This window comes from Hylobates moloch, unplaced genomic scaffold (genome assembly GCF_009828535.3).
Source record: "Hylobates moloch isolate HMO894 unplaced genomic scaffold, HMol_V3 SCAFFOLD_19, whole genome shotgun sequence".
Classification (NCBI taxonomy): domain Eukaryota; kingdom Metazoa; phylum Chordata; class Mammalia; order Primates; family Hylobatidae; genus Hylobates; species Hylobates moloch.
Window position 1 is genome coordinate 75,793,894 of NW_026652294.1, and position 15,015 is coordinate 75,808,908.

The following is a 15,015-nucleotide window of genomic DNA, read 5'->3' on the forward strand; positions in this document are numbered from 1 at the left end:
TTAAAGTAGCCAAGTTTATAGACTCAAAGAGTGGAATGGTGATTACCAGCAGCTGGGGGAAACATGGAGCATTACTAACCAATAAGTATAAAGTTTTAGTCAAGCAAGATAAATAAGTAGAGCTCTGCTGTACAACGTTGTACCTATAGTCAAAAATAATGTACCCTCAAAGATTTGTAAGAGAGTAGATTTTATGATAAGTGTTTTTGCCACAATTAACACATAAAATAACCATATAGAATTTAATTTTAAAAGAAATTTGTCAAAAACAACTAAGCCTCAAGTCCTGCTGTATATAGGGAACATCTAAGAAATCAAAGATGCAATTTATTCCTAGACACACACCCTTCTCCTATTAGGAACTCCCAGCCATACTGTTATGCCACATTTTCAACACTCTTTGTGGCTATGGTGACATTTTTGAATCTTTGGTTTTGTTTCCTAGTTCTTGGAGTTACATATGTCTCCCATCAGGTTAGTGTACCCTTGGTTGTTAATTCTGGTAGAACACAGCACATTAAGACACAAAAGTTGCTTAACTGTCAAACAGCACAACCTGTATTCCCCACCCCCAACACCATCCCACTTCTCTCTCTCTCTCTCATTTATCTTTCTACCTTCCTTCTTCTCTTTTTTCAAAGGAAGAAAACTTCTTAATGGGGATGAGTAGCTCTTTTTTTTCAGAATAGAATAAAGACAAAAGATTCTTCTTAAAGTGTCTGATTTATATGAACTGTATTTTCAGGCCTTTCCAGATGTTGCATGCATTATGGTTGTGGTGTTGGTAAATGTGAAGGATTTCCCACATGAAGAATGGTAGGAATTGGGAATGCGAACTCAGGAGAAAAAACACCCAGACTCTTTCTCTTATGTGCTCATAAAGACACCCTAAATTAACTTAGAAAAGAGAAGCCACAGCTGATGAAAACAATGGAAACTATCCCTAGCTCCCCATTCAACAGATTAGTTGCCTGATCAATCTCCCCGACCCCCTGACACACACAATGTATCTCAGACCCAGAGAGATGCCAGATTTTATCTGCTTTAATTATTTTATGATGCATTGCAGAAGGATATTTAAAATTTCTAAGAATTAGAAATAAGAAATATGGTCCAGCCAGAAATTTTTTAAAAACCCAGGCAGTGGGCTCTTTGCCCACAGCTTTCCATCTGCCCCAGAAATGGTGCCCATCTGCACCACACTGTTTGTGGCTGCTGGGTTTTAATTGGTACTGAACATGCAAAGCAAATGGCACAGACACATCATCCTCTTTGAGAGCTGAGGTGGTTTTCAGTGGATAGAGAGAAGTTTTCAACTCAGTCATGCCACGTGGAGGACTATCTTTGCCCTTGGGGTTTTCTTTATGGCCAAGAATCTTTTTGGCCAAGAGTCTACTTGGCCAAGAATCTAGAACAACTAACTTAGTACCCAACCCTGGTTGCACTTTAGAATCACCTGTTTAGCTGTGGAAATAAACAGGCACTAGGGTTATCCCTAGATCAAATGCATCACAATTCAGAGGCATCAGCCCTTTTTAAAAATTTTCCAATAAATTCTAAAAACCACAGTTTTCTAAGCTATTGAAAAATTTTCTGTTTCTCCCTCCTTCTCCCCCTCCCTCTCCTCCTTTCATTCTTTGCTTCATCTCTCCTTTTCTCCCTCCCTCCTTCAAATATAAGTTTGGTGCAAAAGTAATGGCAAAAACTGCAACTCCTTTTGCATTAACCTAATAATAGGCTGTTGTGACATGATTATTTCCCCAAGAACACTCCCATTCTCATTCTAACTGTTTTTAAAAAGCCATTTAAATCTACAGTGTTCTATTTCCAAACATTTTCTAGGATTATAGGAGGCTTGTCTTCAATATATGTATTAATAAAATGATGTGAAGCACTATTTGGCTTTACCAGTGAACCGTCTTGGCTCTGGCCCTTGGTAGAAGCAGAAGATTAGGAATTGAGTGATGAAGCTGAAGAAACATGGACAAATGACTTTTCCTATTTCCTCTTCATTGTTGTTGATGCCTGCACCCACATATAGGGCCCTTTAGAGTACCAGGCCCTCCAGTTCACTCACTGATTAATTTATTCATTAAATAAATAAATGTAGACAGATCTTTTTCACCCTAACAATATTCCTGGCCCCATGCTAAGTGTTAAGTATACACTGATGAATAAGATAATTCTTCTGCTTTTAAGTGAATGAAGCATAGATACTTAATTGTAACACAACGTTTTGCATTCTTAAAAGAAATATTTGAGCACAATCTTTTTTTTATTATACTTTAAGTTCTGGGGTACATGTGCAGAACATGCAGGTTTGTTACATAGGTATACATGTACCGTGGTGATTTGCTGCACCCATCAACCCCCATCATCTTCTACATTAGATATTTCTCCTAATGCTATCCCTTCCCCTACCTCCTACTCCCTGACAGGCTCCTGTGTGTGATGTTCCCCTCCCTGTGACCATGTGTTCTCATTGTCCAACTCCCACTTATGAGAACATGCGGTGTTTGGTTTTCTGTTCTTGTGTTAGTTTGCTGAGAATGATGGTTTCCAGCTTCATCCATGTCCCTGCAAAGGGCATGAATTCATCCTTTTTTATGGATGCATAGTATTCCATGGTGTATATGTGTCACATTTTCTTTATCTAGTCTATCACTGATGGGCATTTGGGTTGGTTCCAAGTCTTTGCTATTGTGAACAGTGCCACAATAAACATGTGTGTGCATGTGTCTTTAGAGTAGAATGGTTTATAATCCTTTGCGTATATACCCAGTAATGGGATTGCTGGGTCAAATGGTATTTCTAGTTCTAGACCCTTGAGGAATCGCAATACTGTCTTCCACAATGTTTGAACCAATTTACACTCCCACAAATAGTGGAAAAGCATTTCTATTTCTCCACATCCCCTCCATCATCTGTTGTTTCCTGACTTTTTAATGATCACCATTCTAACTGGCCTGAGATAGTATCTCATTGTGGTATTGATTTGCATTTCTCTAGTGACCAGTGATGATGAGCTTTTTTTCATATGTTTGTTGGCTGCATAAATGTCTTCTTTTGAGAAGTGTCTGTTCAGATCCTTCACCCACTTTTTGATGGGGTTGTTTTTTTTTCTTTTTAATTTATTTAAGTTCTTTGTAAATTCTGAATATTAGCCCTTTGTCAGATGTATAGATCGCAAACATTTTCTTCCATTCTGTAGGTAGCCTGTTCACTCTGATGATAGTTTGATTTGCTGTGCAGAAGCTCTTTAGTTTAATTAGATGTGATTTGTCAATTTTGGCTTTTGTTGCAATTGCTTTTGGTGTTTTAGTCATGAAGTCTTTGCCCATGCCTTTGTCCTGAGTGGTATTGCCTAGGTTTTCTTCTAGGATTTTTATGGTTTTAGGTCTTGTGTTTAAGTCTTTAATCCATCTTGAGTTAATTTTCATGTAAAGTGTAAGGAAGGGATCCAGTTTCAGCTTTCTGCGTGTGGCTACCCAGTTCTCTCAACATTTATTAAACAGGGAATCCTTTCCCCATTGCTTGTTTTTGTCAGGTTTGTCAAAGATCAGATAGTTGTAGTTGTGTGGTGTTATTTCTGAGGCTTCTGTTCTGTTCCGTTGGTCTATATGTCTGTTTTGGTGCCAGTACCATGCTGTTTTGGTTACTGTAGCTTTGTAGTATAGTTTGAAGTCAGGTAGCGTGATGCCCCCAGCTTTGTTCTGTTTGCTTATGATTGTCTTGGCTATGCAGGCTCCTTTTTGGTTCCATATGACATTTAAAGTAGTTTTTTTCCAATTCTGTGAAGAAAGTCAATGGTAGTTTGATGGTGATAGCATTGAGTCTATAAATTACTTTTGGCACCATGGCCATTTTCACGATATTGACTTTTCCTATCCATGAGCATGGAATGTTTTTCCATTTGTTTGTGTCCTCTCTTATTTCCTTGAGCAGACGTTTGTTGTTCTCCTTGAAGAGGTCCTTCACATCCCTTATAAGTTGTATTTCTAGGTATTTTATTCTCTTTGTAGCAATTGTGAATGGGAGTTTGACAAAATTCAACAGCCATTCATGCTAAAAACTCTTAATAAACTAGGTATTGATGGAACGTATCTCAAAATAATAAGAGATATTTATGACAAACCCACAGCCAATACCATACTGAATGGGCCATTCCCTTCGAAAACCACCACAAGACAAGAATGCCCTTTCTCACCACTCCTGTTCAACATAGTATTGGAAGTTCTGGCCAGGGCAATCAGGCAAGAGAAAGAAATTAAAGTATTCAGTTAGGAAAAGAGGATGTCAAATTGTCTCTGTTCGCAGATGACGTGACTGTATATTTAGAAAACCCCATCATTTCAGCCCAAAATCTCCTTAAGCTGATAAGCAACTTCAGCAAAGTCTCAGGAACAAAATCAATGTGCAAAAATCGCAAGCATTCCTATACACGAATAACAGACAAACAGTGAGCCAAGTCTTAAAGACTAAACATGAATTAGGGCAAAAAACGAAAAGGGGCATTCCGGATAGAGGGGAAAACAACTAAAAGCTCAGAGGTGAGAAATGGTACAATCCCTGTAAGAATGTGTGAGTGTTCAATGGGGCTCAAGTTTGGCTTGCATGTTGAGGACTGGTTGCTGACTAATAACACCAGGCTGCTCTCCTCACTGCTGCCTGTGAGCGCATTTGAGGCTTTGACTTTTGATTTAGAGCCTCACTTTGGATGATCCTTTCAACAAAATCTAACTGCACCCCAATTTTTTATGTTTATTCCATGTTTCTGTGTTTTGTTTTTTTCTTTCTTCGCTACAGGCTGGTGGGTATTGGGTTTGGGGTGGGTGAGGACTGATGAATTGAGTTCCCATTTGATTCACAGACTATATAGCACATACAAAACACGCCCTTATTAGGGAATCTTAATGAGGGATACAGGCTTTCAACCTCTAGTGATAAGGTTGCCAAGCCTTTCTGGAGTTTGGGCCTGGGAATCTGAATTCTTAACAGGTTCCCCCAGGTAAACCCTTAGCACAGTCAGATTGGACAGCACTTCCCTAGTGCCCAGTGCTGATCTGAGAAGGTACATTCAGGGCATACTAGCTAACACCTATCTAGTAGTAACAAAACGCCGGGAATCATTCAAAGTGCTTTTTAAAAATTAACTCACTTAACCCTCATAAGAACCCTATAAGGCAAGCTTATAACTATGTCCATTTTAGAGATAAGAAAACTGGGGCACAGAGTTCACATGGCTTGTCTGGATCACACAGCTAGTCAGTGGCAGAACTAGAATCAAAACTACTCTGATTTCATACCCTAGATTGCTTTTCTAAATTTTCAAGGCCATTAGCCAAGCTGATATGAAATACCTGCTATGCTCCAGGCACAGTCTATATTGCAGTGGATACATAAAGGTATTAGGTTGGTGCAAAAGTAATTGCGGTTTTTGCTATTAATGGCAAAAACCACGATCACTTTTGCACCGGTCTAATAAAACAGAGCCAGTGGTGTGCTGGTAAACACATTATATGTGGCTGTCTTGGTGGGGGGAGGGGTGGAGACATGATTTGTAATCTTTGTCAGTTTCTATGGTTCAGATGTCACTGACCGTGGAATTGGGAAGAAATGGGCACAGTGGGCTCTGATAAGCTGTTATGAGCTGGCTCCAGATCACCAACTGATACCTCCCCTGCTCACTTGTGACTTGCTGCCTGGTGTCAGCTATCACAACAAATGCCATCATGAAGGCACCAGCCAGTGGCTAGGGAAGAACAGAGAAGGCAAATCTATTTTCTTAAACAGCAGGAGTGTCAAGAGGCTTTGGAGATCTAAAGTCGTGCTCTTGGTTGGGATAGTGAGAGGACCAAGGAAACTGCATTTCAGCACTTGGACAGCACAGCACAGAGTTGGGGGCCACCTGTAGGGGGAGATCAAGGGTAGGAGCTCAAAGGCCTTCCTGCCCGCAAATATCCTTCTTGATAATCTCCTTACAAGTTTATTTATTTATTTACTTATTTAGAAACATGACCTCACTCTGTCACCCATGCTGCAGTGCAGTGGCATGATCTTGGCTCACTACAACCTCTGCCTCCCAGGTTCAAGTAATTCTCTTGCCTCAGCCTCCCAAGTAGCTGGGACTATAGGTGCCTGCCACCACGCGTGGCTAATTTTTGTAATTTTACTAAAGATGAGGTTTCACCATGTTACCTAGGCTTTTCTTGAACTCCTGAGCTCAGGTGATCCTCCCACCTCAGCCTCCCACAGTGCTGGGATTACGGGGTGAGCCCAATTTATTTCAACTCAACTTCATTTCCCCTTCTTTCTCTCCCCACCCCAGGTCAAATACAGGTCTGCAAATTTTCTAGAGAGAATTTCTTGCCACACCCTATAGACCAGCTGCCCTTCACATGTGCAAACATTCTCCCAAGGGCTAACGCAGAGGACCCATGAGGCAGCCTCAAAGCACATAACAGCTATGGGGGGCCTGGGGACTCAGATGACAGACAAGATGCATGGTGATTTTGTGTGCTATTTTAGGTACCAGCAATGTTTCTATGGAGTCAATCTGTCCAGTCTCTGGGGTGCCGTAGTGGATGAATACTTCAGGCAGCCAATAGTAGTAAGTGTGCTCTCTTTGCAGGCTTTCTCCCATGTTTATATATTGATTCATTCATTCACTCGCTCATTCACTGGCATGCACTGTGCTGCCAGGTTCTGTGCTAAGCCATCACAGAATAGGAGAAAGAGTTCCCTAGAGCGCTATGTTTTCAAGTCTTCTAGCTCTAATCTCCGCCATCAATTAAGAAAATCATCAGACAATGATACTGTTGAAAGCAAGGGAATTTTTTTTTTTTTTTTTTTTTTTTGAGACGGAGTCTTGCTCTGTCGCCCAGGCTGGAGTGTAGTGGCGCAATCTCGGCTCACTGCAAGCTCCGCCTCCTGGGTTCACGCCATTCTCCTGCCTCAGCCTCTCCGAGTAGCTGGGACTACAGGCACCCGCCACCACTCCCGGCTAATTTTTTGTATTTTTAGTAGAGACGGGGTTTCACTGTGGTCTCGATCCCCTGACCTCGTGATCCGCCCGCCTCGGCCTCCCAAAGTGCTGGGATTACAAGCGTGAGCCACCGCGCCCAGCCAAGCAAGGGAATTTTTAAACCACCTTTCAGTAAGTAACTTCCAGTTCCCCACTGCCCTGACCCACCCCATACACAATTCAGCCCTTACATTTGTTCAGTAATTCACATCCTCCCATTCATTCTAGTGGCCCAAAACGTAATAGAAGAGCGAGCATTATGTAACAGCTTAGAACAGGAGCTTTGCCGTTAATCAGATTTAAATTTCAGCCATGGCCCCATTTTGCTGTATAACCTTGGAAAACTTTAAGTTTTCATCATCTGAAATTCTTTCAGTTGTAAGTGGAAGAAAAATCAAATTGGCTTAAGCTAAAATTGAATAACTGTCTTTCAAAAATTACAAAGCCTGGAGGCAGAGTTTGCTTCTAGGACCTGTTGCAGGAGCTCCAAAAATGTCACCAGCATGTGATTTTTCTATCCTTGTCACTTATCTCCACTTCCTCTGATTTAACTCTTTTCCTAGACAGACTTTCCCTTCACGGTAGCAAGATGGCTACAGAAACTCCAGCCTTGATTCTTATGACTCTAAATTCCACAGGAAAGCCTGCCTTTTCCTAATAACTTAAGCCAAAAGCTCCAGATTTAGTTTAGGTAGTTTAGTTAGGTTATCCTACCTTGGATTATGTGCTCATATATGGACCAATCACTGTCTTCAGGGGAAAAGTAGTGCTCTGACTTGCCAATCGGGTCATGTGCCACACCTGTTACTGAGGGTAGACTAAGTTCACATGGAACTTTTTGGACAGAATGTGGAGAAGAGATAAATCTGCACTGCTAAATAGATTCTGGATAGTCCAAACACACACACACACACACACACACACACACACACCCCAAATGCCTGCTCCAGAGATTTTTAAAGAGTAAATGATATATCCTAGTAAAGGCCTTAGCACTTAGTAAAGCATGAAAAGCACTCAGTGCTTAACATAGTAGGTACTCATAAATGTTTTTATTGTTAACATTATTCTCATTAAGCTCATGCTTTCTAAATCCCAACTCCTGATGACTTAAAATTACAGGAGAAAAGCTAAACTGCAAATTTCCTTGAGCTCAGTTTATCTCGGCAGAAAGGTAACATCTTTGATTTTTTCCCCCAAGGACACATTTGAGGTTAGGATTTCGATGGCTCAAACAGTCAAATACACAGTAAACTTTATGGATGCAGAAGAGGAAGATCTACACAGGTTTGTGCAAATCAGTGTTGCTCTTGATGTTTAAAATCTTCCCTCTACGTCTCTCACCCACAAAACTTCATTGCAGACTTTTGCTACTCACACAGGGGAGAGATTTTAGATACTGGTCACATACGGGAATGATGTGTCAATATTAGCTTCATTTATTGCTAAATAAAGATAATGATGTCTCCTTCCTAGGATATTATCCCCATTTTATAGATGACACATACAAGGCAAAGTGGAATGGTACGTTGCATAGAGTCACAGAATTAAAAAGTATATTAGAACTAGGATTTAAACCTTTCAGAAGGCCCCAAAGTCTGTGCTTCTAGCCACTCTGCTTTGTTCCTCTAAAGTGACAGCATATATGTGAATGCACTTAGGCCAGTGAACGTATTAAGTAAAGAGCTACAACTTGTTAAGTGCTTTCTACACACTAGGTACTGTGCTAAGTGTTTTAGAGGCACCAGCTGATTTCTAAAGAGGGCACTCAATAAATGTTCATTTGTGTCCTCTTCCCCTCCATTTGAAAAGACTCTGAAATGAGGATTCCTACTTTGACTTGGCTCCATTTTTTTAGATGGTGGTATGAATCCCTTTGAGGTGATCTTTCACTAATATTTTGTCTTTTTCTCCCTTAGAAGATTAATAGTCATATTTGTTTTCTGGACAAGAAAGTTAAGACTTGGCCAGGTGGTTGTTTGCCTGGAGCTACTGAGGAAGCAAGGGTGAGAATTTAGAAGGTGCATCTGACTAATGAAAAAATCGTCCAACTTGACATCATGATGCACAAAGGGTATCCTAGATGTTCGGATAGGCCAGAACATGCTGCAGTAACAAAAAGAAACCTCAGTGGCTTCTAATAACATAGGTGTCTTGTTTTCTGCACGATGTATCCATCATGCACCACCTTTATCTCTACCATGCATTACCCACACCAGTAATTGGGCCAGTGCAGCAGCTTCTTCTGAAATGATGCTGGTCACTGAGGAGAAAGAACGAGTGTGTCAAAGTATACAAGGACAATGAAAGCTTCTGCCTGGAAATGGCACAAGTCACTTCCGTTCACATTTGATCAGTTGAAGCAAATCACATGGCAGTACCGGAGCTCAAGTGGGTCGAAAACTGCAATCTTACCATATGCTCAGAGCAAGGGAAATGGCATTTGCAAACGACTTTAATAACTGTCAAAGATCCAGACAAAATCAACTTTGATTAGCTTTATTTATTGCTCTGAACTACCTCCTGAATCCTAGGGAATATTTTGAAAATTATGTCTATGTGGGTTTTCCACTGATGTCGTTCATTCATTTATGCATCAATTCGGCAAATGTTTATTGTGATCCTACTATGTGCCAGGTACTGTGGTGGTGCTAGCACATGTGTGGAAAGTAATTTTTAAAGTCTCTATTCTTCAAGAGCTCATAGTGTATCTAAGGAGATGCAAAACATGAAAAGAAATAATAGCAGTCAAGACTAATAAATTCAATGTGCCAAGTACAATGGAAAACTCTAGAAATATTTTATTTTCAGCAGAGTGAAGGAAGTTAAGTCTTTGGGGACACCATGAATACAGCTAACATACAACCTTCTTTGAAAACTTCTAAAGCACTTCAGAAAATCCAACTCCTTGGAATGATACAGCCCCAGCAATGAGCCAATAATATCACCTTTTAATTATGAATCACTCTAAAGTTTGCAAAGAACACTTATATACATGTTTTTCCATTTAACATACAGAAGAACATTATGAGGAAAGTAGCAGAGAGATTTTGTCACCCTTCAACAAATGCAGATACCAAGTTTCGGGAATTTAAGTGACCTTCCAAGGTTCCACAGCTAAAATAGTTCCAGCATCTAGATTGCATTGTATATTTCCCAATATTCTTTCTGTTCCTGCTTATTCTGCATTTGGCATAAACCATAGCCACTTCTGCATGACTCTTGTTATAGCCTACTGGAAGTTAAATTGCCTCCCACAAAAAGAAATTAACTATGAGGATGACCTTCTCAGCTCGATGTTTCCTTTGTGCTCCACTCTATTTTTAGAGGCCTGAACAACCTTTCCCTTTGAGCAGCTGTGTAGGGGAACTGTCCCTGCCCATGCTTTGGCTTCTTGAAGGATGGCTGCCCTCTGTGTCCTGCGTCATCCTCCTCTTCTCTAGTCACACCCAGCTCCAGATGTTACATTCACCCTATGCAGTTCCAGGTCATTGCAGCAGAGTAGCGTGGTTCTTGAAGGGTTTTGTCAAGAAGTAAGCTTCTCAAATGTGCAGCATCACCCAAGCATTAATCACACACTGAGAGAACTTTGCTGCCAAGGCAAAAGTGCCCAAGAGAGAAAGAAAATATTCCTACTGACCTCACAAATACATCTATTACGTCTGTCAACAACAACAAAATAATTTCAAGTCTTTCATCATTTTATTTCCTTACAGAGTAGAAATTCCCTTTGTGTTTCAGATGGCACAGTCTGGGCTCATCCATGGCCTGGCGTTCTGGTTTGATGTGGCATTTGTTGGATCTCTGTATGTACACCCCCCACCAACATGTTCTCAGTCTGCTCTACCCCATGCTATCTACTATTTGTAATCACAATTTTAAAGTGTTTAATAATTGATTTCAATGACACTAATTCTTGTTTCTCCAGTTTTCAAGGAAATAAACACAGATGTTAATGTTAATTTTAGATTTTAGGAAAAAGTGAAAATGAGATGCTTTTCTGTGTGTCATATCAACTCTAACTAAACTATGCAAAGCCTCTTAAGCCAAATGGATTGAGCTTTGGAGGAGTGAGAGAGGGTTTGTGTTTTTTGAAACGTCTTTGTCTTTAATAGAATCGATGGGGTGGTACCCCAAGCCTTTGCTTTTGTTTCTGACACACCTGGTTATACAATCTCTTGTATCTGGGTGATACCTTGAATTATACTTTTCCTGATTTTGGTTTATACTCTGGAGTCCTTTGACGATCAGGCAGGTGTGTATTACTAATGCTGGTTGCAACATTAGGAAACTTCACTATCTGTGCACCTTCCTACTGCAGAGGTTTGAAAGTTGCAGGGAAAAGAGGGGAAAGACTACCTACACGTTGGCTGTCACTGTGTGGAGTTCCTCCTGTGGGCTGCACCACTCCATGGCCCCAAATCTCTGTTCTCTTCCTGACTGCCCTACTCTCTTCCCAGGCCTTCTAGTATGTTCCAACTAGCAAAGAAATCTGGTCTGGGCCACATGCCCAAGTGGAGGAAAATGTTTACCGTGTACTCTCCTCCATTCCTTGTGAGAATGCCCAGGCTTTTCATTGTACCTGCCTAGAAATGCCCATGAGGCTGTAATACAGCTTGGGGGCCTGGGGGAAGACTCAAGAGAGGGGACCCCTGGAAACCTTGTCAGAGCTGACAATCTGAAAAAAATAAAATGAGGCACAAATCATCTTGACTCCATATGAACATGTTTGTTCTAAGAATACATACATTTGCTCCTCTCTGTAATAACCCGTGTAAATGAATTTGGTCCTGCAAGGGTGAGAGAGACAAGCTTGAAGTGGTCTACCTCAAGGGGGAAGTGTCTTTGAAGTGAAATGCTTTATCTTTTTAAAAAAAAGTATGTAGAAAATTTGTGGGCCAACTTGGGCAACATAGTGAGACCCTATCTCTCAAAAATTTTTTTAAAAATTAGCTGGGTGTGGTGGTGAATGCCTGTAGTGCCAGCTACTGGGGAGGCTGAGGTGGGAGGATCACTTGAGCCCCTGGGCAACAGAAAAACAGGCTTCGAAACAGGGTTTCTACCCTGTTTCAAAAAGAAAAAAGAAGAAGAAGGGGAAGGAAGATTTGCTTTCTGTTCTATATTACATCTCAGTATATTTTGATGTAAAAGTCATTTATATTCTTAGGCAGCTAAATTACACAAAATTTTTCCCCAAATCTTCAAGTCAAAATTAACCCTCTAGGAATTTTCCCCATGCTAAATGTGCCCCTTGCTCCCCTCCAGCCAGCAACCACTGCCCAACCACTGAACAGGTGACCTTGGTGTAGAAGCACAGCAAGACTTTCTCACTTTTTTGTATGAAATGAGGAAACGCAATTTAACACTCAGGCAGACATACACAGGACGTCTGAGCTGGAAGCATGGTAGAGGTCATCTGCTCTAGTAGTTTTTCTTGCTTCCAGAAGCCCCTTCAAGACCCCTGAACAGGTTGGCAGGAGTCAGTAGGAGACCAGATTCCAGACATCTCCCTTTGCTACAGTATTCAAGCAAATCAGCTTCTGATTTAACCTTGTTACTTATTGGTCCTCTAATGAGCTTTGATTCAGAAATGCAGGTTGTCATGGTAGCCGAGTCTATGAGTTTGAAGCATGGCTCTCCAGTTGTCCTGTGTGATGTTGAGCAAATTGTTTAACCTCTCTTGGCATACTTCACAGGACGATTGTATAGATTTACTAAAATTATATACAGAAACTCTTAATTCAGTACTCAACAGGTGGTTACTTGCTCCATAATTTTTTATTTTTTGAGACAGAGTCTTACTCTGTCTCCCAGGCTGGAGTGCAGTGGTGCGATCTCAGTCACTGCAACCTCTGCCTCCCAGGTTCAAGCTATTCTCCTGCCTCAGCCTCCCGAGTAGCTGGGACTACAGGGACCTGCCACCATGTCCGTCTAATTTTTGTATTTTTAGTAGAGATGGGGTTTCATCATATTGGCCAGGCTGGTCTCGATCTCCTGACCTTGTGATCCACCCGCCTTGGCTTCCCAAAGTGCTGGGATTATACAGCTGTGAGCCACCGCGCCTGACCTGCTCCGTAAATTGAGCTATCCTTCTCATCATAGGGCTCTATGAGTCAAAAGAACGAAAACCACTATCAACCTTAGTCTCCAATCCAACCCATTAATGTGGGTCTGGCGTGTGATTGGCTTTTATCTCTTTTCTTGCCCTACAGGGTAACTGTTTGGCTGTCAACAGCCCCAACTGAGCCTCTGACTCATTGGTACCAGCTGCGGTGCCTCCTGCAGACTCCTCTCTTTGCCAAGGAAGGGGAGACACTGTCAGGGAAAGTGCTGTTTGTAGCCAATAAACGATAAGCAGGAAAGTACAGATGTGCTTTCACCTCTGTTTCCTGGGCATTGAGGTCTGGGAGCAGGAGGAAGCTGGCAGGCCCCTGAGACTCCAGCACCTACAAATGGACAGCAAGCTTTCCAGAGGCCTGCCTGAGCCCTGCGTGTGGTAAGGAAGAGGAGCTTCAGATAACTTAAGAGCAGTGTTCTCCACCTGACCATGGAGGAAGGAAGGAAATCCAGCAGCTCACAGGAGCACTTGCCAAGGTCTGAATGATCAGGTGTTTGTCAGCTTCGTGGACTGACTTACATCGATCTTGCCACATACCCCCAAATTTAGTACAATAAAATTGATCTGTATACAGGGGAGAAAAGCATTCCAGAGGCAGTATATAGTGTCAGGAAGGACTCTGTGGTAATGGATTTCATGAGTTATCTGCAAGATTTACCTTGATTTATCTCTCATTTTTCAATGTCCTGTTTCACCTTGTTGGAACTCTGCTGTGTGAATTAGAGGACAGAAGAGTAGAGAAGTGGTTCCAAGACCTTCAGGGTATCAAGGGTACTCAGAGGTCACCTTATTCAACTTTCTTTTCTCTCTACCTCACACCCTTCCTTCTATTTTATCTTTTGCAGATGTAATAGTCAAATTTTTATTTCAAAACTATTAAGCAGAAAAACACCTGTGCTTGAATACTCCTGTGACAAAGAGCTCACCACCTCACAAACTGACCTTTTCATTTTTAAAGTCTTTATTTCTTTAATTACAAAAACCTAACATACTCACATATAATTCAAAACTACAAAAGTGTATAGAGTCCTTTTCCACTCCCACACCTCACCCCACACCTGATGTGACAGTTTGATTTGTATACTTTCAGGTGATTTTTCCGTGACGTGCCAACAAATAACATCATGGTGGGGCTTGTTTGTACAAGTTATACTAGAAGTCCGCAACTTAATTTTTACTTAGTAATAAGTCCTGAATCTGCACAGATAGATCTTTTTTGTTCTTTTTAATACACACATAATAGTCCAGAGCATGGATATACTGTAATTTTTTTTTTAAAAAAATCTCTGATTGACTGATTCAGGTTGCTTTCAATTATTTTGGCATTGCAAAAAATTCTGCAGTAAACATCTTGGAACACACAGTGTGCACGGTGACATGAGTGTTTTCAAGTGAGATGCCTAGAAATGGAAATGCTGAATCACAGAGTATGTACATGTTATGCTCTGGTAGATACTACTTTTCTCAATGGTTGCACCAATTTCCCCTTGTGCCAGCAGTAAATAAGCATGTTCATTTCTCCACATCTTTTCCTAAACTTCATGTTTTCCGTCTCTATGATTTGTGTCAGTCTGATAGACCCAAAAATATTTTTTTACAGTAGCATCTTATTGTTTGGTTTGTATTTAATTTTTGGTAAGGTTAAGTCACTCTTCATATAGTCCTTGGCTATTAATGTCTCCCATTTTCAACATCTGCAATTATTAACAAATTATCCTTGCTGTTGATTCCATATCTTACTTTCTATAGATTCTACTTATTGATCTTAGTTGTGTTTCTGAACTCAAACAAAGTAGGTTGGTTCTAACCTCTAAATGGCAATTGTTCAAATATTTGGAGAGTTTTACCAAATGTCCTTCTAGCCTGCCTGTCT

The 15,015-nt window shown here is 40.9% G+C and overlaps 1 protein-coding gene across 1 annotated transcript in view; it reads left to right on the forward strand.

The window, feature by feature from the left end:
* LOC116458413 (histone-arginine methyltransferase CARM1-like) overlaps positions 1–15,015 on the forward strand; it is a 290,922-nt gene that overhangs the window by 267,976 nt on the left and 7,931 nt on the right. The window contains 4 exon segments of the mRNA XM_058431158.1: positions 6,529–6,610; positions 8,226–8,311; positions 10,741–10,830; positions 13,237–13,386. Coding sequence (XP_058287141.1) covers positions 6,529–6,610; positions 8,226–8,311; positions 10,741–10,830; positions 13,237–13,386 — 408 coding nt within the window.